The 27,412-nt window shown below is 33.6% G+C and overlaps 2 protein-coding genes across 11 annotated transcripts in view; one reads left to right on the top strand and one right to left on the bottom strand.

Annotated features, from left to right (window-relative positions):
* Positions 1-27,412, top strand: part of LOC106621201 (interaptin) — a 113,028-nt gene that overhangs the window by 41,260 nt on the left and 44,356 nt on the right. For 9 of the 10 annotated variants that reach the window (XM_070112449.1, XM_070112455.1, XM_070112456.1 and 6 more), the window contains 3 exons: positions 3,807-4,292; positions 4,354-4,461; positions 10,188-10,565. In XM_070112449.1, coding sequence (XP_069968550.1) covers positions 3,807-4,292; positions 4,354-4,461; positions 10,188-10,565 — 972 coding nt within the window. The remainder of the gene's footprint in view (positions 1-3,806; positions 4,293-4,353; positions 4,462-10,187; positions 10,566-27,412) is intronic. The other variant, XM_070112457.1, reaches the window with a different exon arrangement.
* On the bottom strand, positions 16,971-21,597 carry LOC118682327 (uncharacterized). The gene has a single exon (XM_036370720.2). The coding sequence runs from the start codon at positions 21,593-21,595 to the stop codon at positions 20,669-20,671; it is 927 nt and encodes a 308-aa protein (XP_036226613.2). The 5' UTR covers positions 21,596-21,597; the 3' UTR covers positions 16,971-20,668.

Here is a 27,412-nt window from a genome sequence, read left to right on the forward strand (position 1 = left end):
GCTATCATATTACGGAGGGCGCCAGGTATACGTAAGCTCCATTCGAGACTGGGCTATTTAAGGACCCCCAGCTATAGCAGGCCGCATACACCTTGATCCAGCCCTTTATAGTACCCCCGACCATGGTAAGGCTCCTTATCTGTATGCTTTGCTATTGAGGAACACCGAACACACAGATATAAAGTCTGACCTTAGCTAGATTCCTTACGTCTACGGCAGGGGCAGACTGTTCCCAGCTCGTCTCCGCTTACGTCGTGAATCTGTGGTATCTTTTACCAGTCGGCACCCTCGAGGAGTGTTCAAGGGGGTGATTTCTGCCAACCAGGGGGGTATAAACTGATACCATTTTATTAGCAAAATAGTATCCTTTAATTTTATTGAGATATCTCAGAACAAAAAAAGGTTTGCGTTTAAGTGGATAAGTGGTTTTTCGGAAGCCCAATTATCGAAAATATATAAAAAGTAATGGTAAGTGTCGAGTATAACCGTCATGTGAACAATTTTTCGATTGCTCAGGTTCTTAACTTTGTACAATAAGTTTAATACAATAAGAAGCTCGATTTATAGGTGCCACATGAATAAACGAAAAAAATTCGTGAATCGAATTTTTGAAGCGAATTGTTACTGGTGATGAAAATTGGGTCATCGACGACTACGTCCAGTGAAAACGGTCGACGTGGAATTGGGGTGAGCCGGTGGTCAAGCTAGGATTGACGAGCAGGAGAGTTTTCTATGTATGTGTTTAGTGCGATTGGTACGGAATCATCTACTATGAGCTGCTTCTCTTCGGCAAACACTTAATTTGGACCATAACTGTCCGTAATTGGACCGTCTGAAGTAACTAATTAACTAATAACGACCAACAGTGATCAATAGGTAGAGATTTGTGTTACATTAGGTCAAACCTTAAATTGAATGCAAAAGTTTCGTTTTACTAGAGCTTATATTAATGATATCCCAAATATGATTATAATCCATTCAACGATTGTTTATACCACCTAAAACTAATTGAGATAGATATGGAGTTATGTATATATATAAACGATCAGGATGACGACGAGTTAAAATCCGGGTGACTATCTGTCTGTTTTTATTAAGATAACTCATATATTGACCGATATTTTCGGCAAAAAGTCAGCCATAGGATCAGTGGTCCATAGAAAAAGAAGAAAGAAACCCAGTTTGAAAAGATCAGGTCAGATTTAGAATTTTGATCAAGGAAAAGTAGACGTGGTTGGAGTCCGATTTCACAAATTTTACAATGTAACATAAGAATGACAGATAATATTTATTTATTTATTTGATTGAAAGTGGTGGATTAGTCGCTGAGACATATGATTTCACCTTAAGGTGGGCATTATCCATTTTAACACCTATTCCTATGAAGACCTTAATTAACATTTTTGATCTAAAATTGAATGATTCTGACTTATTTAGGGAGTTATTGCACTTTTAGTTGTTTTCATATAACCCTTAAATAGGGTGGGCGTGTTTTTCATCCAATTTCATCCATTTTTACACTGTATTAGTTTAGGTGATGCAAGTCAGTTATTTGCGCTTTAGCTTGTAACATAATCGTTACATCGAAATTGGAAAGTGGATATATTATCACTCGATTTCACATACAAGTACATAGTATGTGCATAGTTTAGAGGGCAATGTGTCCACCAATTTGTAATAAGTACAATTATAATAAATATCTATTTTGATAAGGTAGGTGTTACCAAAACCATTAGGGGAACAAAGGTCTTATATTTTGTGTAACATGTTGTCCACGTGATAATTCTATTTGAGTGCTAGAACGAGTATAATAGGCGTTAAATACTGGCAGTCGTATGAATACCATTCGGTCCAGAATGATCGCCCACCTATCAGTTAATTTCAAAAAATAGATGACAATCACATCTCAACAAATACAGAGACATACTCTGTATGCTGAACTGAGGAACGGCATTACATTATGTTATGAAACCAGTAAGTTTTTTATACTTAAAACCAGAAAATTAAATTTAATGTTGCACTTAAGGCGGAGTCTGAACGAACTTCATAAGTTATAATGCCACCTTCATCAATCAAAACTGGCATATGAAAACATCGGGCAAGTCAAACTTATGTCTAGAGACATGCATTTTAGGTAATTTTTAAAGTGTCGTAAAAATAAGCAATCATTATTTTTACTATTGATTTTTTATCAGTTATTTATTAATGCTGCAAGAGTACAGAATAAAATTTAAAAAAAAAGTTAAAAATTTAAAAAACTGGCAGCTGATGAAGTGGGGGGTCTTAGAAAATTGACACATGAACATACCCATGATTTCATCGACCCCTCCTAGTAATCTGAAAAAAAAAGATTATCAATCTGCAATGATGTCGCAATTGAATGAACTAGTGATAAGTAAAAAATACAATAAAATACAATTCAAAATCAACTTACAATATGCTAAGCCAATATGAATATATACGAAAAATAGGTAAAGTATAATATTGATCTGTATATATAATTAAAACATCGCCCTCCGGTTGTATTCGTTAGAGTTTAAAACAATGTTGTGAGAATAGATCTTACAAGTGGGTCGAGCCCTTCTTAAAAATTCTTAGTGTACGAATATGAGGGTAGCTGTCTTTCCGCTTAGCGTAGGTTTCCAAATCTGGGTACATCGCGGTTAGGGGAAAACGTTTCCCTATTTTATCGTTTTTGGAGAAGTGTTGCAGAGGATCTCACTGCAGGCATAATTAGATGAACACAGCAAAAACAATTAGTTTTTATATCACGATCATATCAATAAACCCAACCAAATCTATTGCACATATTTTAAAGTGTTACAATCAACATTTTGGAGAAAATACTATAAAACTTTTGTGAAACATGAGGTGATAATAACGTTTGAGTTTAAAAATTAATAAATTTAGAATACTGTTCGCGATCGCGATAAATACGAATTTAAACTGTTTTGTATTCGCCAACTACTTTGTATAACTAAAATCTCACTTAAGGGATTAGGGGTAGTCAGTGGAACGAAGAAATTAAAATTTTCAGTAATTTTTTTTTGCTATTAAATCATGTTATTTTACAAAAGTAGTAATATGGCATTATTATACAATGTTTTGACTTAAAGTCCCGAAAATTAAAAAAAAAAAATTAATTTCCAAATTATAGCTGTCTGTGTTGACCCCAGTTCCAAAAAAAAGGTCCTTGCGGTGACAACCATAAGGCCTTGGAGATTCATCTAAAATCAAACGGGTAAAAAAAAATTAGTTTATAAATAGATAATCTTGGGCCTGATCAAAGCTTTTTTTCAAAAATTAACAAAATGGCCTCAGGAAAAAGTCTTAAAAAATCGATATTTTTGAAAAAAATCCTTCTATCAGGCCCGAGTTTATTATGTATTCTGAAAGCTATATAAATTTGATTAAAATCTACTGAGCGGTTTTCAAGTTACAGTTGTCACCAGTACAAAAAACATAGTTTTGAGAAAAACGGATTTAAACGCTGAATACCTGCTCCCGAGCGCATTGAAGTGCTTGAGCGCTCTTTGTTATTTGTCGAATAACTCAAAAAGTAATTATCGGATCAACTTGAAATTTCAGATAATGTTTTCAAGATATTACACTTAACGAAAATGCTTTTTGAAATTGATTTTTTGAAAACTCTGACTACCCCTAACCGTTAAACCTAGTACATATGCTTACTTACACTAAATAAACATTATTTTATATTTGCATTCATTTTTTTATTTTTATTTACTATTCTTTATCAACTACTTTTGCACGCTGTTCCACCTTCCATTGTGTGTTTTGATAATTAGGAGAAAAATGTGGAGTCAAACAACGTAGTTGAAGATGTGAGCACGGAGGTTGAAATAGAAGATTGCTCGGATAACAGCCAAAAAGTAGTTGTCGAATTGCCAACTCAGAACGAAATTCAAACCACAAAAGCTGAGACTAAATTGGTTGGCAAAAAAAAGCAAGATGAGACAGAAAGAATTGAGGTAGTTGACGAAAATAACACGGAAGGATATGATCATAGTCTTAGTAGTAATGATCTTTTGGAAACGGTGATTGTACCTGAAAAAGTCGTAGAAGATGACAGAGAAACAACCAATACTTCGCCCAAAACGACATTTACAGCACCTGTTGTAACTGAGCAACAGAATGTTACAGAATGCAAGTCAAAAGATAAAAATGAGATCGAAACTTTAAACAAGAAAATAGAGGGACAAGGTGATATCGGATGCGCAGTGGAAGGAGATAAGCCCGTGTTGGACGAAGATAATATAGTAGAAAACAAAGAAGTAAGAGTATTGTAACTACGAAAACATGTATTATAATTTTATTAAAAATGCACATTTTAAGGTTAAATTAAGTGAAAATGCTGAAACAGCCATAGCTCTGTTATCTGTAAAGCCGCAAAATTCGCAGGATCAAGTTGATACATTGCAACCAGGAAATCAGCTAAAAGCGGTATGTACTACTTAAAACTATATATTCATAAAATTCTATATTATAATAAGTCACCTTGAGTTGCCATCGAGGAAAGAAGTGGGGAAATTATTGATGCCAAATAATAGATAAGCAGTAGTTGACAGACCACGACCAGTAATCCCAAGTAGCTTTGAAATGGGACGTAGTCAAAAAAATATCTGTTAATTAATTTTTTGTTCTAAAATTGAATACCCAAACACTAAAATTAAGCAATTAATTTTCCTTTTTTTAAATTTCGGCGATGCTGCATTCTGTGGTCTCCTAATAGCAAGGCCATTCCAGCATTGCTACGCTTATAGGCTGTAATGACGCTATTCTTGTATATTATCATATAAGGCAGGTTATGTGAGGTTGTAATTGAGAATTATTAATTATTATGTATCTAGGGAAATTAAAACTTTCAGCCCGGTGAAGCCATTGCTTCCAATTGCATGTAACGGTACTTTTACTTGAGAACTTGGTTTTGAAAATTTGATGTCGTATGGTTGGACCACCCATGAATACTTCGTCTAACAAAAACACTAGTTGATTTTGAGGAACCATCAAATACGAGTAACATTAAGACTTATAAACGCAATAATATGGAAGAATACTTACAAATTGCGAAAGTATGAAACATTCGGCTGCACCCAAAATAAGCACTTCATTTCCTGTTTGTTATAAAATTTGTATTATATTATATTTGAATTTAATTTTACGTAAATTATTCAAAACCTTTTTCAGCTGAATTTTTCACCAGCATAATGATTCGCCATAGACAGAAACAGGTAGTAATCACTTGATGGCTGGTCTAAACTATAAGGTGGATGCATAAAAATATCCTAACTAAAATCCAGGAATTTCTGGCGAGTCACTAACCTCAAATGATATACATAAGTTATAAACTCAAACAAACAAAAGAGCTTCATTTAATAACCAGTATATCGACACTACTATTATAAAGAGGAAAGATTTGTGTGTATGTTTGTAATCAATTCACCATTGGAAAGCTACATTCACCCTGAGTAAGATAGCCTATACTTATTGCTTAGATTAGGGATCCTTACTAAAACTTAAGTAACGTAACCTAAGGTGTAAAAGAAGTGCCCTAAAACGACTTTCGTCACATTCTAAATAAATAATTAATTACTTGGATCATAACATGCTCAGTAATCGGGTTATAATAGCGGCCACAAAAGTAGATATTGACGAAATTTATGTCTAGATACAACCAGGGATGTAAATCAGGGATCTCCGATGTAAATTATAGAGAAGGTTCACAGTCCGGCCATTATCAAATATTTCACTTTTCGCAGGGGAACTGAAAACGATGAGCGTGGTTCATCCCTTTTGAGAGGGGTACTGAAAACGATGAGCGTGTTTCGCCACAATTAACATTAGGGAACTCGAGAATAGCAGAATTGAGCATATTCAGTGTTAATTAAGAAAAATAAGTGTAATTCCAATTTTAAGAAATGTGCGCTTACTGATTCCTTTATTTGCAATGCGCGGCTCTGAAAATAATTTATAGGTAATCTGTATTTATTTGATATCAAGCTCATAAGTATATATATATTTGTATATATGTATGTTCAAATTAAAATATTATATAATATTATATGAAAGATTAATATATATAGGTTTTATAAATAATACATTTATATATTTATTTGCTTTGGCCATTAAAAGTTTTGATAACATCTGAAAGGACCAAGCGGTCGCACATATACTCGTACATATACAAGGTACAATTCAAAAGTTCCAGGACTTTTTAAACAACGCGGCTTCTAGTGGTGCCATCTGTCTGAAATTGTTATCCCTCAATTGTGTATTCTTCAGTGTTGTCGTATAAAATTTATATAACAGCTGAGATATCGCGCTACATGTGACATTACATTTGTAGTGTCGGTCGAAAAATGAGCATAGAACAAAGAGCAAACATTAAGTTTTGTTTTAAACTTGGTAAAACTTTTACCAAAACTCATCAAATGGTGAAACAAGTTTATGGCGATGATTTTCTATCCCGTAGCCGTATTCACGAGTGGTTTAAACGTTTTCAAGAGGGACGGGACGACAAGCGTTCGGGCCGGCCAAAAGATGTTGTGAACGAAAAAAATACGGAAATTGTGCGTGAATTCATTAAAAAAAAGAGCCGAAATCATCGCTTAAATATATGGAATCGGAATTATCAATATCCGCAGCGTCGATTTATCGTATTTTGACATAAAATTTGGGCCTCAGAAAGGTTTGTGCTCGATTTGTCCCACACACTTTGAAACAACACGAAAAAGACCTCAGAATTCAACATTCAGGAGACATTATTAAAGAGGCCAAAAAGGACCCAAACTTTATGTATTCGATTGTGACTGGTGACGAAACATGGCGCTTTGAATATGAGCCCGAAACCAAGCGAAAGGAAACCGCTATGCTGACGTTGATGCCATCCAAAAGGCGACGACCGCCATCCTCAACGCTATACCGACAAATGACCTAAAACAGTCATTCGATAACCTTCTTGAACGTGCAAAACGTTGTATTCAGGCGGAAGGAGACTATTTTGAAGGCGACCAATAAATTTTTCAAAAAAATAAAAAATTATATTCGTTTTTTAATAAAAGTCCTGAAACTTTTGAATTGCACCTTGTATAAGTATGTGTGCGTTTAAACAAATATCAAAGAAACATACATTGACAAATATTTTAAATCGATAAGAGCTATGTTACCACTTTGGCACTTTTTTCTGTGTTTTGCGGGTTTGTGGGGTTGTCACTTATCATTTCTAGAACGAGCATCAGAAGTTGTTCAATTTATGATTTTTAGCTGTTGCCAGCGTCGCGAACTGACCCGAATATGTCTTTGCCCATATATTCGGATATATGGATGTGATGGTGTCTGTTTTTTTGTGAATGAAGCGAAGTTGTCTGTAGCGTTCATGACAGAAAATGTAGTTGTGGTGTGATTTACTATAAATTTTACTTGAGCAATTCGGATACCATATTGACTTCTGATGCTGCTTATGCCATTTGAGACGATTGTTGTTTTTGTAGATGACAAACTTACACGTGTACGCGTATATGCATGCAGGTTTGTGTATGAATTTTTGGCGTGGCATGTCATACGTACGCGCACACGTTATTACTGATAAGTGATAAGATCGAGATTTGAATGAGTACTTTTACAATGTACAGCATAAGTGAAGTAAGGGTTGGTAATTTCCACTGTTTTTGATAATATTACTAATGAAAATAAATTGTTAGCATTTCTTTATTTAGTTATTTATTTATCTTATAAGAAACAAAAATCACACAATGGGGAGCACAAATGCCTACAAGTTTGTGCATCGTGTATTTCTTTCAGCATAAGAATAGTAGTAGCAAAGAAAAGTTAAAAATATTTTTCCCCTTTAGTTCATGTTCAATTATAAATAAAATTGTTAATAATACAAGAAAGAAAATAACAAGTTCTAAGGAATAAACAAATAAAACTGAAACATCTCGCATGTACTCAATTTTTCACGTTACAGAAATTTTCAGAAAATAGATAATTTCTAATATTAAGTACATAACCCTTTATTACACAAAACACTTTTTTACATGGTTTGGCATACTTTCCACCAAATTCTGTATAATTTCTATTGGAATGCTATGATATTCCCGCTGCCAAAGCTCATCCAGATTGATTGAGGTTGATCGGTATTTTCCTAACCTTCTTTTCATGATTGACTACAAATTCTCAATCGGATTGAAATTAGAACTTTGGGCTGCCCACTGAATCAGTAAAAAATATTTATCGGTAAGCCATTAGTTCACGATTTTGAAGGTATGGGTTGCCATCCGGCTTAAATTTTACTTCTTCTTTAAAATATATATGTGGATGATACATGCTTATGTATATAAGTCAATTTTAAATGGTGAAAGGTAGGATTTAAATTAATTACTATTGTAATATATTATATTAAGTTTATAGTATATTATGATAGTATGTTATGTATATAGTATTCATATCGCATGTATGAATAAACATATATGAAAGTATATTATATTATCAAACATAAGAAATATATAAAAAGTAGGTACCATTTGCGCATTAACTACAATTATTACTATTTTATAATCAATCGCTAATTTTGTTGACGGAAATGAAAATCCTCGGTTAAAAATTAGTTCACCTATTATTCTTTAGAGTAATTTAAATCCAACTCGAACATTACAAGCGATTACAGGAATTTTTATTGAAGCACACATTATGACTGGAAAATCTAATTGAAAAATGGTCCTATTGTCACGAAAATGAAAACAAAATCAACAAGAAAGAAGTGTAAAAAATAAACGGACGTACATTTTTCAAATGGCGTTAAATTTATTGTGAAAATTTTAAATATAAAAGGTGTAAATTTTGATTATAAATAACTCAGATTATGAAGAATAAATGTAAATATGATTATAAATTGGCTATTAAAAAAATTGCTATCAGATTTCAAAGTCATTGAAATAAATCCCCATTATTAACCCATATAAAAAATATAATTAAAGTTCAATATGTTTATTGGCCACGTCGTTCAATTTCAGACATTTGCTTTTTTAGTTCTAATGTTGCAAATTTTAATTTTGTTTTTTCAAAAACAATTCTTTTAAGTGTTCGAATTTTTCAACAGCTAATTTATATTTCCTTTTCCCCAATTTATGTTCTTTTTGCATTCATTTTGAAACTACCGTTAGGTTTTCATCTTGCTCTAATAAAGAAATTATTTCAGTAAATTTAAACTATTGTAAAAACACAATAATCGTTAAACGCACAACTTTGTGACTTGCATATGCAATACAGAGTGCTGCCATTGCAAAGGGTAAAAACGCATACACTACACGCAATTTCCAATGCGCTTATCGCCTTACAGAGTTGCATTTTCACGATAGCGATCATTCTTCCTTCCGAAAAGCCTTATCGAGTAACCCCCAAGGGTATTGACTGGTAGAAACAGTATAAGTTAAACATAAGAGTATGCTATTTTCAGGAAAAGATTATTTCCGAATTTCAATAATATTTCTTAGAGATTTATCAATATCTTCGGTTTTATAGGTTTCTAGCAACTTGAATAGTTATTAGTGTGGGTCAAAAAAAACGAATTTGTTTTTTTTTTTGCTTGATAAGAGACCAGAGATGTATAGAGCAATAAATTTCCAACAAAGACTATTAGCTTTGCAATTTAAAATTATTTTTTTTTTCATTGTTTTCGTATTCCGTAAATATCTTTTTAACGGTTAGGTTTACGAAAAAAACGTATTTGACATTTTTATAGATCATTCAATTGCCTACAAAACCTATGAAACAATTTTTTTCGAGTAGTTGGAAGCGAGATATGAATTTTTCCATCTATTAATAAGAAAAAAATTAAATACTCTAAGGCGGAGGATCTCCCGTTACTCACTGAGATCCACGTATTTGGTATCTGAGAACCTGAGAAGTTGTGGCTCGATTTCGACTTTTAAACTTGAGATGGCATACCTTAGAGGCATTATTTGTGGAAAGTTTCGTCCTTATAACTTGATTGGTGCTGGAGGAACGAACATAATATTCGTTGAAATACGTGTAAAGTAATTTGTAGAATTTAAGATATGCTTACCTGTCAACAGGATAAAATGATAGCAATTTGTTTTCAATACTGAAAACTTTATCAAAATTAAATTCTTTTTCGTGATTTTAAAAATAAAACTTTTTCTTTTAAACAGGAAAATTGGAATAATACTATTAAGGATATCATTTCGGACATCGATTTAAATATAGAGCAGGAAAACTGTGATTTACTTAAGCAACAGCAAAAGGAATTACTCCAAAGACAACAAGAGCTTGTCGAACAAATACAACAACAACAATTAATTGCTCAACAGTTAGCCGCTGAAAATCAGCTTCACCAACAGCAATTGCAACAGCGGGAAAAACTGAAGTCTGCCACACAACAGGAGACACAAAAAATTACAAGTACGCCCAATCAAAAGCCTACACCAACACCATCTCTGCTTCAGGAAAACATTTCTAAATATTCGACAGTCGAGGAAAAGAAAGACGAATTTGGCTACACACAAAATACAGAAACATACGAATATAAGGTAAGGTCTTTTTTACAATTTATATTTCATATTTAGTGTAGCGCATTAGAGAGACTTTTGTTCTAATCCTACAAGCTGAGTACATATGCATTTTTCAGGAACAGAAACCTCTTTGAAATAACACGATTGCTTACATATTCATATTTAGTACCTACAAAAGTGTACACAAATATATTGAATAAGTTGGGTTCGTGTGAGTAAAACGCATAATTCTGTGTAAACATATTAATATCTATCCTAACCTAAATTGTGTTCCGTCTGATTTGTGCATCAATAATATTTCTGGTGTTTATGTGAAGACTAGTAGTCTTAAGAACTAGTATTATAAATAAGATGTACTAACAGCAATACCCTAAGGATACGTCCATAGATAAATATCCTACAAACTGCACTCTGGGCTTCAGGAAAAATACAACAAATAAGAGACCTCTAACTAAAAGTCAGCCAAACATTTTATATTCCTTATTTGGCCTAATTGAAAATATATCGGTATCTTATTAACTCAACATATGGGTCTTGGATTCACTTAACTTCTTATTACAATTTCTTTAATATTATAAATACTAATGAACACGAACCAATATGTTCATCATATTAGCGCTATGGGAAAATAGTTACTAATATTATATCACAAGTTTTTACCATCGATTGACGTAGGGCTGACTTCAAGTATCAATACAGTATGGCAAAAGTATTTATGCATCGTCGGTATGCAAGAACACTTTTACTGCAAAGTTTACTTTCGCAAAAAGCTGTTTTGTTTTTGCGAGCGTAAAAAGATAAAACATTTTAAAATTAAAACCAAATAGTTTAATTATAAATAATGTCTTTTCTTCATCGAAAATACAAGAACAACATCATTAAAATATTAGGTCAAGTAAAACGTTCGTTCGGTTTATATCTAAGAGATGGCGTTATTGTCCATAGTACTAGTGTTACGTGTCGCATCATGTCATACTATACGGCGCTGAAAACGTGTTTATTCGCGCTCAAAGTTTGTCTTTATCAGCTTTTCGATTGATTGACTCAGTACGTTGTGAGCGCTCGTCAACGACTCATCCAGAAGAGGCCATCTTTGATCAGCAGAGGCCGAATTGTGTTCCATCAGGACAACGCCAGGCCACACACGTCTTTGGTGACGCGCCAGAAGCTCCGGGAGCTCGGATGGGAGGTCCTAATGCACCCACCTTATAGTCCGGATCTGGCACCAAGTGATTACCATCTTTTCCTGTCCATGGCGAACGGTGAGAAGTTGGCCTCAAGAGAGGCCTGTGAAAATTGGCTCTCCGAGTTTTTTGCCAATAGGGACGCAGCCTTCTACGAGAGGGGTAAAATGAAATTCGCATCTCGTTGGCACCAAGTTTACGAACAAAACGGCGCATATTTGACTTAAATCGGACAAATGTACACAAAGTGATCATCTTTTGAAAAATTAACTTCTTACTTGACCAATATGTTTCACCAGCATCACTTTTGTACTTTTGTACTTTTGTACCTAGCTGAAAATTTTTTTTGCCATACACGTTATTTTTAAGAAACATTTTTTTAGGAAATGGTTATAAAAATAACAAAATTATAATGTGTTAACATAAATTATAGACGTAAGTATAATTGAAAAGGGGCTGAAAAGTTGTGGACAACTAAAGTATACTTTATTTAAGTTAATAAATTATTCTTTACTAAAAAAACAAAAATATATTAAACTAGAGGACCCCGTCCACGCGTTGCTGTGGCTAAGGTATACATTAATTACGTACTATTCAATACAGTAAAATTGTATTTATGAAATAAAACGAAAACGTTAATTCCAATGTAAGAATAACCAAGCAGATCACTTCCAAAGTTGAAAATGATTAATACTAATTTCCTTCGATTTGTTATTAAACACAAATAAACATAAAATATAATATGTTGATTTTTTAATTTTATTAACTTTATATTCAAGTATGAAACAAATGAGTAATTTTCAAAGTTTTTAGTAGATAACGTTTGAAATAACACAGAGGTTGATCGTTCTTAATTTTTAACAATAATATTTATAGTTTTTAATTAAAAACATTTCCAAATTCAATTAATTAATCTCTATTTGTATCGTACGTTCTGACAGTTGGAAAACGTGGCAAGAGGACATTTCTCCATTAAATTTTCCAGTGAAAATAGTTGCTACAATAATATTTCTTGTAATATTTTTGATTATCAAAGGTTTTGATTAACAAACACTTATTAGCAAACAACAAACTTCTTAGTCTTTAAAACAAAACAAACTTTATCAAAAACTTAATTAAATTAAAATTTTTGTTAGCGCTATGTTAGGTTATGTGTGTCAGATTACTACAGATTACTAAATAGGTTATGCGAAATTTGTATACTGCGTTCTGAAATTTAACTCATAGTATACATATTTCATTATTATTAAATACTTACATTAAGATGAAATCATCACTGGTATTATTAATATAACCATCAAAGTCAGTACATTTAATTGTGGCGAGTAATTTTCAAATATTAGTAAATTAGTCCGACAGAATTTAATTAAGTAACCTTATATGACATTTGTTAATAATAATAGAAAACTAAAAATAAAAAACAGCCATATCGGTCGATCCGTTCCCAAGTTATGGCGTGGAAACGGGTTTCATTTTTATATACATATATATATTACTTGATAGCAATCTGTACATCGAAATACCTATATCACTTATCCTAATAAAAGATATTTTAATTAAATTAAGCTAGAATATTTTTATTGGTATTATGGTCATTTGGTAACCAAAATTATGGATATCGGTATATACACTACCACTCATAAAAAAGGCGATTTGGCTTTGTAATGTTTACATGGTATCTCTTAGTAAAAATTAATTAATTTTTTTTAAATTCGTTTAAATAAAAGGTTTAATGAGCTCTTTAAGCCGTTTAAATCATGTTATCGCTTTAAATAATTGAGTATTAGCTAAAATGCGCAGTAAAAACCTTAGTTTTCTATGATATGCAATATGGAATTTGGACAAAAAACAAGTATTTAAGCGACAAAAGGGGGCATAATACTTTTTAAGTATTTTTCTAATATTTTGATTAGAGAAAAAATGTACATTGTTCTTAATAGTGGGTGTTATCGCCTTTTGCCTTTATAACACTTTGTAGCTGGGTGGGCATGCTTTTGTATAATATTTTGATTAAGCCTGAAGAAATTTCATTATCTCAAGTCAATTCAACAATGTCCTTAAATTTTTGAATGTTATTTGGCGTTGAGTTTCGTGATTTATAATTGCTCACACGTACTAAATATGGTTGGGATCAGGGCTATTTCCAGGCTTGGAAGAGACTCAATCCCCAAAATATCTTTATATTCGTTAACCTACGCAAAGTAAAAAGTTTATTTGTAATAATTTGTGTGTGAATGTAACTTAAAAAAAAATTACACTGCCCAACAGCATTTTTGAGCATGGGTCATAAATTTCTTTTTTGTTGATTTTATACCGCAAAATAAGAATGATAGTAAAAAAGTTTTGCATTTGCTTTTATGTATAAAAAATGGAAAAATTTAACTCAATAAAAAAGCACCAAAATTTTACATATAAATACAGTTTTACTTTTCCCGTCATGTTCCGTAAAAATTCTTTTATTAACCCTCAAATATCTATAGTCCCCAATACTGAATCTTGATGAAAGTGTTCTCCTCGTTTTAACAAATAAGCTAACATATAATCCTTAAATTTATCTAAATTAGAATGTAACATGTGCATCTTTAGAGATATTTTAATGGTGATGACCAAGGAAACCATGCTCTACTGCCTTATTGGGAAAATATCACAATCCATAATTTTATTCATTTGAGAGTTTACAAAGATTGGTTCCCTTCAAATTCGGCACTACGGACTTCATTGCTCTTTTTCACCTCGGTACCAGCCTATAATAAAACCTAACATATTATAAGTTAATTAATGTTATCAAAATGGTTAATAATTATAATAAACAAGCAAGGAAGGGCTAAGTTCGGATGTAACCGAACATTTTATACTCTCGCAGAGTCAAATGGTATACTCGGTGTCATCCGATTTTACCCATTTTCACACAAAGTTTTTAGTTTTAGGTGATACAAACAACCGTTAGGTAAACAAAACTATTATACTCTGTAGCAACAAGTTGTGAGAGTATAAAAAGGGGAAATAAACTCACCAAGTTACATAACACGTGTGGAGCCCAATTTTTGCCAGGTAGATTAAAGTACTTGATATGCTTTGAAAATCTTTAAATTTTTACTTTAATCATACTTTTTATCTCTCCTTTGAATAAATTTGCTGCAAATATCGCAAAACGAGTCAGCATTTCGTTTACAACTTCTCGAATATATTTTGTATCTCTCGTGCTTTTCCCTGTTTTTGGCGGCAAGATTCCGCGAAGACCGACATTATATGGGCGCGAAAATCAAAAATGGACGAATCGCTATAATTGCTTAAAAAGCAAATATTTACGATTAGTAATCGTCTTTTCCCATATATATGTATATGCTTATATAACCAGAATATATTCAGCAAAACACATACTAAAAACAACAAAAAAAACCTGTGACCTGTGTTATTTATGAAAGAAAATGTTAATGTTGTCCTTAAAGACTTAGAGCGATGACACGGTGCAGATTTGTCTTGAAAAATTACTATTCCGACGTGCTCAGCTAAAGTCTTGTTGGTAGGTACCTTTTTTTATTTTTTCTGTTATGTTGCTGAGCTTACAGTACCATCTAATATTATTATTTCGCCAACTCCATAACTTGTGATTGGTCACCAAACGATAACAAATATAGAATACTTTACAGTACTCTGAAAACATTGATCATTTTATCGTTCATTGAATCTGCGTCTGAAAAAGCAATTCAAGCCCATTTTTCTCAACTCTTCGGACTTTCAAATTATTTTCTTTCAAATTATTTTCTTACAACCGACGTTTGACAGTTGAGCTGCTGAATTCTATTTGGCGAGCATCTTTAAGCTCCGCAGCAGTTTCTGGAGCAGATTTTAAGGCGGTCCCTCAAAGATATTTGCACTAATTCCTTCTCTTCCCGTTAATTCGTCTTCCTTCGACGTCTGTTTCCAGGCGGACACTTTCAATTCTCACGTATTTTTTCCAAAATCCTCTCACTGATGATTCGTTAGATCCAGCTTTTTTAAAAAACTGCAACATTTGTAATCTTTAATTTGTCATTTTAATAATCAATATTGTCTGTTTTGTTCTATTTAGTCAAAACCATCGTTTTCACTTCAAATTGACTTACTTCATCAATTACTCGAAACATAACAATCAATTCAGTAAAATTTTTGCACTCTAACCCTAAAAAATATTGATAAATAAAAATATCTAACATTTGATAACGGGATTTTCCGCAAAAACCCAGACTATCACTTAGATGCTAATACATTTTCAATCGGCTTTTTTATGAGCAGGAGTGTTCCTTCAAGCAGCACTAATAAAATGAATACAGAGATTTGTGTTAAATAAATTGGTTTAATATTAGGTGAACATATTTGTTCTAGCAAAATAGGGGACGACTTTTTTTAGTCATCGATTTTTTCCATATTATAATTCACTGAAAATCGTGACAATAGGTGAGAGCAACACAATTTTATTCAATTAATTTTTTTTTAATCCCGGGACGGTCGGGACGCTTAACTCGGAATCCGGACTGTCCCGGGCAAACCGAGACGATTGTTCAGCTAAGTTTAATATAAATAACACGGAGATAAAATTAAGCGATTATATGACCTATAGTATAACCTTTTAATACACCAAATATGAATGTAATTCATTCAACTTCGTCGAATAACGAATATTGATTTTTTTCGCAATATTTTTACACTCTTGCAATATGTTGCTAAGTACTGCTGATCGGTTCACCAATGCACTCACATTCTTTATGTCAGTCGTGATGTATAGTTCAGTTGTCAACTGACCATCATTGTTTTGCTGAAATGAGAAACCTACGACTATAATGCTTACTATAGATTTACATATGTATGTAAGAATAAAATAGCTGAATTCTTTGACCTTTCACCACTGACAGTCAAATTAACAGTAAAATGACTGCCAATGTTTACGGTTTTTCCAAAACCAAATTGTACACAGTGTACGCCAAAAGAGACGGCACACATTCCCAGAGGAGTTTAGAGAAGTTCTAAAATACCTAGCTGTTATTCCTTGCCATAAACCAAAAGTGTTGCATGCTTCGGTGCAATAACTTTTTTGAGTTTTGTGTTAAAAATATACATTTTTATAATAGAGAGGAGTTTTCAAACATAATATACGTTCATGATAAGCAGAGAAAAGTTAAAAAAAAACACATGATCAGTAGCCGGTGTGCAACACCAGCGTTCTTTATTAAATATACAGTACGTTCTGATATATTAAAAAAATAAACTCATAAAATCTGAAAAACAATGAATTTTTCAATTTTGCATAACTCTTTTTTTTAATTTTTTCCTTTGGCAGAACTTCGTTTTATTATAAGACAAGACTTTCCACCAAAATTAATTCGAATCGGTGGGGATCGCGTCGAACTATTTGTCGATTTGACATGGAATGACCCATTAGTCGTTTTAGAATGTTCTTAGCACACATATTAAGCAATTTTTTAGTGAAAATAACATATAAATAATAACACGCCCTGCCCCTATATGGTTTAATGTACATATTCTACAAACCATTGAAGCTACATATATGTATCAACCAACCTCACTGAAGGAAAGTTCTTCTATCACTTCTTCATACAGAGTCAAAATGTATTTTTGTTGACAACTAAGAAAAGTGCGATTACTCAGTAAAGAAACACGTCAGCATTAAATTTTACCGTAATAATGGTATGTAAAAGCTTTATAGGAATCGCCGACTTTAAGGTGAAACCTTAAAACATATTTTTAAAATCTTTATGCTTCACAGTGAAATTGGTCGAAATCGTATAACAACCACGCCTACTTCCCACATATCACGTTTTTAATTTCCATATGAATCTTTCTCTAAACAGTGCATAAATATCGAAATCGGACCCTTTCTTTTTAAACCTCAAGATACCTAATGTGTGTATTCTTTATTATTACTGTGCGCTTGTGTCAAAAATGGGTACAAATGGGCAGGGCCCGATCTAAGGGGGGGGCAAGAGGGCATTTGCCCAGAGCGGAAAACAATGAGGGGCGGCAAAATTTACTTATTCCTATCTTTCAAACTTTTGTTCGATATTTTTGAGGTATAGATACTTTTAACAAAATTTAAGTCACATCCTTAGATTTGGGTCGTAGGATTACCCTTCTATATAGACAATAGCTTATGTTTTGAGCGTGTGTTGCCAGTTTCTCGTGATTGGTTCCTATTTTCCTATTAAGTAGATTTATTTTTATCAATTAAGTAAAAAATGATTTAATACGGTTTAATCATGATTTACTTTTTTACTGTTGCGCAAATTTATTATTGTACCGACAATTTAATACGTCGAAATTTAAATTTAGTTAGTTTGATACAATTATTAAGAAGTGTCTCATTGGTGATAAGTTCGACTCCAAATTCCGAAATTTCTCGGATAATATTTGATATTACAGATATTACTCAATCGGAAGTTTTAAAAATAAATTGAAAAGTACTTTATACCTATCAATGTCGATAGTTTAGTTTCGATCCTTTTCCCGGTACCGATAAACTTGATACGATACTGGTATCGAGTAAAGTATCGATACTTTTGAAATTTTGTGGAACACTAAGAAGAAAAAATATCTAAATAGGAAATAAGGAACCAACTAGACTAGAACTTAGGAACTATTGTAGAATACAAAACTGGCAACTTTCAGTATATTTTATGTTTGATGGGGATTTCCCTCAAACTTTCGGAGGAATACCCTTTAGTTAGATTCGTACAACACGACATTTTAGGGAAATCCCTTAAATATTAAATATTGTACTAATTTTCCATTACTTATTTAAAACACGCAGATGACCATGGGAAAAACATGAATGTTCTAGATTTAAACCACAAACTTTTAAGGATTGGCCTTGTGATTTGTTGATGGTCATGGCAAATGCAAGACGTATCGGAAATTGAAGTCTTTTAAATTCAAACGGCATATCGGTTGGGATCATCGGTATCCTCGGAATGAGAACTTCCTCACCTTTGAATTTTCCTATCATTATCGTAGCGTAAATTACATTGTTCATCAATTTTCTAACGACCAAACGCGTACCATTGCACAGTTTAGGTTGGTTTATGTTTCGAAGCATGATTACTACGGAGCCAACCTTTAGGCGTAAATTGTGCGGTGGTAAGCCAGGCATGTCCAAAGAGTTTAAAAATTCAATTGGATAGTTGGTGGCTTCATCTTCATTTGTGACGCAGTCAATAGATTTGAATAAATGCATTGTTCCAATGATCTTATTTTGAATTATGTAGTTTATTCTTAGCCGCTAAAATTGCTCGCTCACTCAACCATTCATTATTTTTGTAGTTAGAAATAATTTCTGGAAATACATTGTTGATAAGTTCGTCTTTTGATGAGACAAAATTACAGAAATTATTTGGAAATGATATAATCCGCTCGATTCATCGACAGGTACTTGACCATTACCGATAGTTAGCAATTGCTCCGAGAAATCTTCAGCAGATGTATCATTAAGCAATGTAACTCTCATGTTTGTTGTCAGTTGCAGTTTCTTCACATAGCGCCATAGATTTGACGATTTGAGGCAAGCGTTTATTTCGTCGGCAGCCGTAGATCTTGGAATTACTGGCAGTATTTGGCGGAAATCGTCAGACAGTAAAATCATTGCTCCTCCAAAACATCTCGAGTCATTGCGTAAATCTTTTAATGTTCGGTTAAGTGCTTCTAATGCACGTTTATGCGCCTTTGTGCATTCGTCCCAGATGATGATTTTCGATACCGCTAAAACTTTGGCCATTGCTGAGTGTTTTGCAATATTACACGTTGGTTCTTCAATAGTTTGAAGATTTAACGGTAATTTAAATGCAGAACGAGCCGTACAGCATCCTTCTAACAATGTGGCTGCTATTCCAGAAGAAGCAACTGCAACCGCTATGTTAGATCTCGCCCGAACAGTTGCTAAAACTAATGACATAAGGAATGTCTTGCCAGTTCCACCAGGGGCATCTAGGAAATATAAACCACCATTTTCATCATCGATTGCCTTCATTAAAGTATCATAAACTTCCTTTTGTTGGTAATTCAACAGGGGTACATTCCTAACCAGATTAATAAATTACCGCACATGAGGTAACACATATCTTCTATCAAGAGTAAAGCACGATTATGTATCTCCTCATTCATCTCAATATCGTGATTTCAGGAACTGACACGAATTTGATGTAAAATATCTTCTGACATATTATCCTTGTATTTGTGCCACAGGTTACATGGGTTTGATGGAAAACATGTCGAAATTATGATAGCGAATAATGTGCGTATCTGACTTGGAGATGCAGAGATAATGGCTTCAGCGATTGTCGTATCCCAATGACTATCGTTTTCTAATAACTTCAATTCTTCACATGCAGCACGATATGTTGGGAATATTATACCATTAACAGTTCGTAGTGACTCAAATGACGTTGGCCCACGCACATTTACCAGCAACAACCGCAAATAGAAACATTCATTATTCTTTGGATGAACTGTATACATACGACCAAGAGCATCAGTAGAACGCACACCTGGATACCCAGGAACCGCATCGCCTTGCTTCCGTCTTTGAAAATTCTTCGATGAAGCTTTCCAAGTATAATAACGTGGCATCTCCGAGTAAAGCAAAGTTCGTGCAAACTGATCGCTTTGGCAGATTGCAAAAAAACTGGTCAATGTAGTTGCTGGAGGTGTTTCAGTGCGTTGCGTAGCATTCGAAGCCGTGAAATATATTCGTTGACCATTCTCCAGATGCACCGCCAAATGCGTAACAGTAGGATGACGATCGTGAATGAGAAATGCGAATATACGCCAAATCGCTTCATTACAGTTCACATAACGACCAACTTGATAGCGTGAAATTTCATCGTTGGTATTCGAGGAATGCAATCCAAAAACCGCCATATCACTGCCTTTCGTGACATATTTGCAAATTTATTTTATGGACTTAACTGAATTGCAGTATTCAACGTTGCAATGTGCCTTGAACGATTTAGAAATAAGTGGCGAATATGGAACAATCCAACTGTTGTCGACAACGAAATCCATTATTTTCACTTTCGTTGTGACAGTTCGACCGTTGTCATCTGGTGATCGACGCCGATACAGCGAATAACCATCATTGCCAGTGACAGTCTCCGCCGTTAATTTCCGTGGATATCGTTTAGAGCACTTTCCATCGACAATGCAAGGTGATTGGGGATTGATGGCACCACACGGTCCATGAATCATATTAGTAGTAACAACATCATGTAGGTCTGGATCGACTTTATTATCAGGAATCTCGGCATATATGATATCATCTATTTGGTCAGGCTGAATTCTTTCCACTAACCAAATAAGAATATGTGCGTGCGGCAGGCCTCGCTTTTGCCATTCGATTGAATACATCCAGCATCGAGTATCTCCAAAGATGCGTTGTTTAACATTAAAGTTCATCAGGGACCGAATTTTTTGCCTGAATATACGTGCTGTGATGTCGTGTCTATCACTTGATGTTTGTCCGGGAAGCAGCAATTGAGTAATTTCTATCCATTTTGGATTACAGGTAAAAGTAATAATGAGATCGGGCCGACCGTAATGACGAACATATGTCTTTGCATCTTGTGCATATTCATGCATATGACGTGGACTACCAATGTATGTCGCCGGCAGAATAGTTAATCGACCAATATTAGCTGCATTTCCTTCAGTACTAACTGCATCACGTAAATGAATGTACTCCTCAGAACGCAGTTTGGCTTGGTTCAACCTAATGAATGTTAAACGTTCCGTTTCTATTTTTACATACATGTCAACGCAATACTGCTGAAACAATCGACGAAACCGCAACAAATAGTTGTCAGCATTTTGACGAATCATCAAACGATATGCGTAATAATTCATTGAGCTAACTTTCTTTGTAGTTTCTTCACCTGAAAATAAAAATTTGATAATTAACCATTTCAAAGGCAAATTTTAAAGGCAAACAATACAATACACACATTAACCATTTTTTGAATAAGCATTATTTTAAATCAGTGTCTTTCACAAATAAATGAAATAAATTATGATACTGATACTCACCATTCAATGGATTTTTCATTTTAATATTAAAATAATATCCATCTTCTCCTTGCCAAAACATCAGCGGGTATTGCAATGTGTCATATGATCGATGAGTTTCAGATATTTGTTGCAGTTGCCCAGTATCGCGACGTGTAAGCACAATATCCCTTTTTTCCAATTGTTCACCAACAATCAGGATGGCAACTTCGTCGTTGTTCTTCCACGTTGCCCATGAAATATATTTGTAAAAATTTATTATGTGTATCTTCGAAAGGTAGTAATGATCCAATTCGATGATGAATCTGTCCTTGTATCTACAAAATAAAAACTAGACAGTATTAACTGGGTTATAAATACTCTTTTCTATGGGAGAGTAGAGTTCAGAATTAGCAAATATACTACATAGGTACCAATAGATAAAGTAGGTTATTCTTTAACTACATTCTATATAAGTACAAAAATAAATACCTTAAATGTCGGATTAAATTCTCGTTCTTCGATTATATCTGCCCCAAATGACGTCATCTGGAAACAACCATTGTATTTTTGAGTATTTGCAAGAAAGTGGCGTGATTCTTGTGTTTCGCCACAAAGCAATGAATACAATGGCTCAGGTGGCGGAGTCAAGAATGGCAATTTCACTTTACCATTAAGGCAGCATAATCCAGGCGTTTCTCCGGAAAACTTTGATACACCACAATACTCGCAAACTACGTCCATTTGCCCAATGCACACGCTAGGATGCGAGCTGTAATCATTGCTGCAATCGTATTGAAACGCTGCTCGATTCAAATCAGCACTTGATAAATATCTTGTTCTGAGTCGCAAATTATCTATTTGTTGACCTCTGTTGTTCGCTCGACGATTCTGCATTGCCAACCGAGCTGTTTCACGGGCTGCTCCACTTTGCTCTCGTGATTGAGAAGCACGAAGTCGAGCCATACTATCGCGGAGCTGTTCACGTGCGATTTCTTGTTCTTCTTCAGTCCTTTCATTTGCAGTATTTCGTATTCTTCTTGCATCACGGCTTTGTCGGGAAAGATTCGATCATCTTGGTCGCGGCATTATTAATTAAACTTCACTCAAACTTAAATTTTTAACCATACCGAGTTTTATAGTTCACTTCACTGTTTATACGAATGGGCAATGGCACTATCATTATAATTGTTAATTATTTATTTAATAGAAATAGTTTTATTATTGATTTCTTACAAATATCAAATTGTCATCCATACGTCATTACATAGCTGTCTTTTGCGTTTTGTTATTCCAAGTCTGATTCTTTTTTGTTATACCACGTTTTATAGTGACTGACGTTTCAAGTCACACGGGAATGCTGACGAAAGTATCCTATGTCCTTCTCCTGGCTCAAAGCTACCTCCCTGCCAATTTTCAGCTAAATCGGTTCAGCCGTTCTTGAGTTATAAGTGGAGTAACTAACACGACTTTCTTTTATATATATAGATTGTAATACGTAATATTAAACACACCTTGCTAAAAAGTGTACTTACTTTTTGTTCCTTAAAGTAAATAGAACAAGTAAGGAAGGGCTAAGTTCGGATGTAACCGAACATTTTATACTCTCGCAAAGTCAAATGGTATACTCGTTTGAGATTTCTTTGTGGATTGACTGATATTTTCGGTAGAAGGTTAACTATAGGCACTGGGGTCCACATATTTAGCACTTAGGGGCTTGAACAGTTTTGGTTCGATTTAGGCAATTTTTGGTCCTAAAGTGGCATACTTTAAACGCATTATTCACGCAAAGTTTTACCCCGATACAATCATTGTTGCTTGATTTGCATTCTGGAAAGTGAAAGAATCAAATAGAATTTAAAATGGTTGTAATCCGATCCCATTTTCGCACTATAACATAGAGATATAAGAAGAATGTTATGTACCGAATTTGGTTGAAATTGGTTAAGCAGATCTCAAGATATGGGTTTTCACCTAAAAGTGGGCTGTGCCACGCCCACTGTCTGATTTTGAACGCGGTTCCTATATAGTCATCTCATACCATCCCATAGATAAAATTTAATGTCTCTGGCGTGTTTAGTCCTTGATTTATCGCGCTTTTAGTAGTTTTTAACAGTACCGTTATTTCAACTATTCTCACACCGTCAATAGATGTGCTAAAAACATTTGCTTCCAATTATTTATATAGCATTAGCGGTTTAGGAGATATGCACATTAAATTAGATTAGAGGCGGGACCACGCTCACATAAAAAAAAACTTTAACTGCAGATGCCCCTCCCTAATGTGATCCTGTGTACCAAATAACAGTCTTGTATCTTATTGCGGAGCTTAGTTATGGCAATTTATTTGTTTTTGATTACTGGCGTTTTGTGGGCGTGGCAGTGGTCCGATTACGCCCATCTGCAATACCAACCGTCTCACGGTACCAAGAAACATGTCTACCAAGTTTCATAAAGATATCTCAATTTTTACTCAAGTTAGAGCTTGCACGGACGGACGGACGGACGGACGGACAGACAGTCACCCGGATTTCAACTCGTCTCTTCATCCTGATCATTTATATATACATAACCCTATATCTAACTCGATTAGTTTTAGGTGATACAAACAACCGTTAGCTGAACAAAACTATTATACTCTGTAGCAACAGGTTGCGAGAGTATAAAAATGTTGTCCAGAAAATAAAAAAATTCTCTGTCGCTGCGCATCGACTGCCGGTTTAATGTGTTTTAAAACATGATGCAATGTCATATATATTTCGGATGCTTGACAGAACATTATACTTTATTCTTATACATCGCAATTGACGTTTGAGAAGTCAGCCGTAATGTTGATACAATAATATACTCGTAAACAAAACCAAATGGGACGAAGTTAAATATATTGGTTATATGAAGGAAAAAGCAACCGAGGGGCAGAAAGCATTTAATTAGAGACACATTTGATATATATAGTATAATATCACATAGAATGCCGAAAATTACTATTTTGGTAAAATGAGGCTAGGGGAAGGTCTGGACTGATTTCAATTACTTTGGACATTTAAGTAAGGCCTGACCGATAGATTCGGTATAAAGTCAACTAGAATAACGACAATCATTATATGTAGTACATGTGGGCTGCAGTAACTCTTGGATGGATTTCATCCATTTTCAGAAGCAAACAACAGTATATCTACAAAATACATTCAATAATTTATCTTATAGATATAGTTACCGACATATTCGGTTGCTAGTGGAATCACTGAACTAATTTTGTTATTTCTTATACTCTCGTATAGAGTATCTATAATAGATTTGCTCAAATCCACTCCAAAAGCTTTTAGAGATAGATATAGTGTTATATTATATATTATACAATATGTACAAGTTATAAGGATGGCGAGACCGTTTCTGGTTCTCGTTACGTGCAAGGTCTGACTTGAGTTAAATTAAGACGTCTTAAAGAAAACGAGGAGGGCGGTATTGCAAATACAGCTAAGTGAAAATTTATAATGTGTCATAACTAAACCAAAAATTAATATTTAAACCTGTTATTTTGTACATGGATTCAAAGTAGGAAGAGGAATATTGGTTTTAAACTTCATCCATTTATTTTTTCCATTTTTTTTTGTATGTAATATGTACAAGGTGCGATCCAAAGTAAACAGGACTTTTAAAAAAAGACAGAACAAATGGTTTTATCGGCAAAATCAATTCATTTTATTCAAAATAGTCTCCTTCTGCTTTAATACAGCTTTTTGCACGATGCAAAAGCATATCGAACGACTGTTTTAGCTCGTTGCCTGGTATCGCCGCCAGTATGCCTTTAAAATGGTCTCCACGTCTGCATAACGCTTTCCTTTCATCGGCAAATGCATTTTTCCGAAAAGTAAGAAGTCCCACGGTGCCATATCACAATAGATGAAATGTCATGAAGTTTTTACTGGAAGTCGATAAAGGATCGCAGATTCTAACGCACTAGTCGACATATAGATGGCGCCACTAGAGTTTACTTTGTTACTTTTTTACTGTTTACTTTAGAACGCACCTTATATGATCTAAAGTTATTCGTGTTTTTCTCGAACACGACCAAATCGATAATATTAAAACTCTTTGAGATACAAAGATTTTAAGTTGAAGTGGTACGAATTTTTAAGTTAAATTAGAATTCCGTACGACTTCAATTTAAAATCTCTGTATCTCAAAGAGTATTAATATTATCGATTTAATTCCAAAGAAATTTTTTGTAGGAAATTAAATTTCTTACAAATTTGTTAGTTACAACTTTTCTGTAGCTAGTGTTGCTTACGAGATAACGCGAATTTCATGGAAAAATTAGGTTTGGGGGCCCGTACTACCCCGCAGGTGCAAGTTATAACTTTACCGCAAAATAGACTTTTGTAGAACGTTCAATTCTGAGGAATACCTAACGACGGGTGAGATACTTGTAATTCCATCAAAGGCCGCTGAGTTATAAACTTAATAAGAAAAAAAAATCAAGTTTTACGTGTATTTTAGATGTAAAATCTTTACAGGCCTTGGTCTAGTACTTAAAATTAATATTAAGAGCTCAAACTTTCAGGGAATTTTTTTTGGTATTCCAATAACATTTCACCATGGGAACGAAAAAAAAAAAAAGTTAAAAAAAAGCACCCTAATTTTGTATACAGTACATTTTATGGAGAATTACTATCAGGTAGTGAGTCATACTATTTCAAAATATTATACTCCTAAACGATAATTTTAATTTAGTTCTAGAATATAATTTTTCTATCAAAACTTATGTGTACCCATGCAAATGAGGTTCCTATTTCCGATATTTCAATGCATTTTATTTTTGGGTATTCACATTTTGCTGCGATGCTTTTAACATAGTATATCAAACTTCATTTCATACAAATATACGTGTACACGATGAATCATAAAATATGGAATTTGTTTTTTTAACCAAAGAGAAAAAAAATTATAAAAAAAATTTAATTCAACATTGTGCTGATTTCTTTCCAACACAGTTCATTGATGCTCAACCCCTGATTTAAATACATATTGTATACAACCAGTGACACATTCAATAAAGCAATGTATTTAATGTCTCCCATACTATCTCATACTATTAATATACATACTTCTATACACAAATTTATCTTTTATTTTTATTGAATATGTATGTTGAAATATATATATATTGTATATACATACTGAAATAAATGTCCGTATTTTTTGTTCATTGCTTTACTTTTTGTTCTTTCAAATATATACATTGTTTATACATATTAACATCTACATAAGGTAATCAAACAACTGTTCATTCGAAAACAAGAGCGTGCATAAAGAGCAGTACATCAAAATGACGCCAATGATTATTTTTGAATATCTTTATGGTATATAAAATTTGATGGCAACATTCATTTCATTTTAAATGAAATCCGATCGATGCAAGATGTACGAGAAGAGTCAAAGTGCGTCTAAATTTAAAAATTATGCCGATAACGAACATGGCAATGTTTTGCTAAAATCGTATACAACGGGCAATTGCATCTTGGAAAAGAAACGCGGTCTTAAACCTAGTGATCGACATAATCCCATTAAGAAACAATTGCTTTTAGAATTGAGTAAACAAATTTGGCTTAAACATGATGTGAGTTAGTGTATAAATATTTTTGGTATTAAAAT

The sequence above is a fragment of the Bactrocera oleae genome, chromosome X, assembly GCF_042242935.1.
Source record: "Bactrocera oleae isolate idBacOlea1 chromosome X, idBacOlea1, whole genome shotgun sequence".
In the NCBI taxonomy this organism is placed as follows: domain Eukaryota; kingdom Metazoa; phylum Arthropoda; class Insecta; order Diptera; family Tephritidae; genus Bactrocera; species Bactrocera oleae.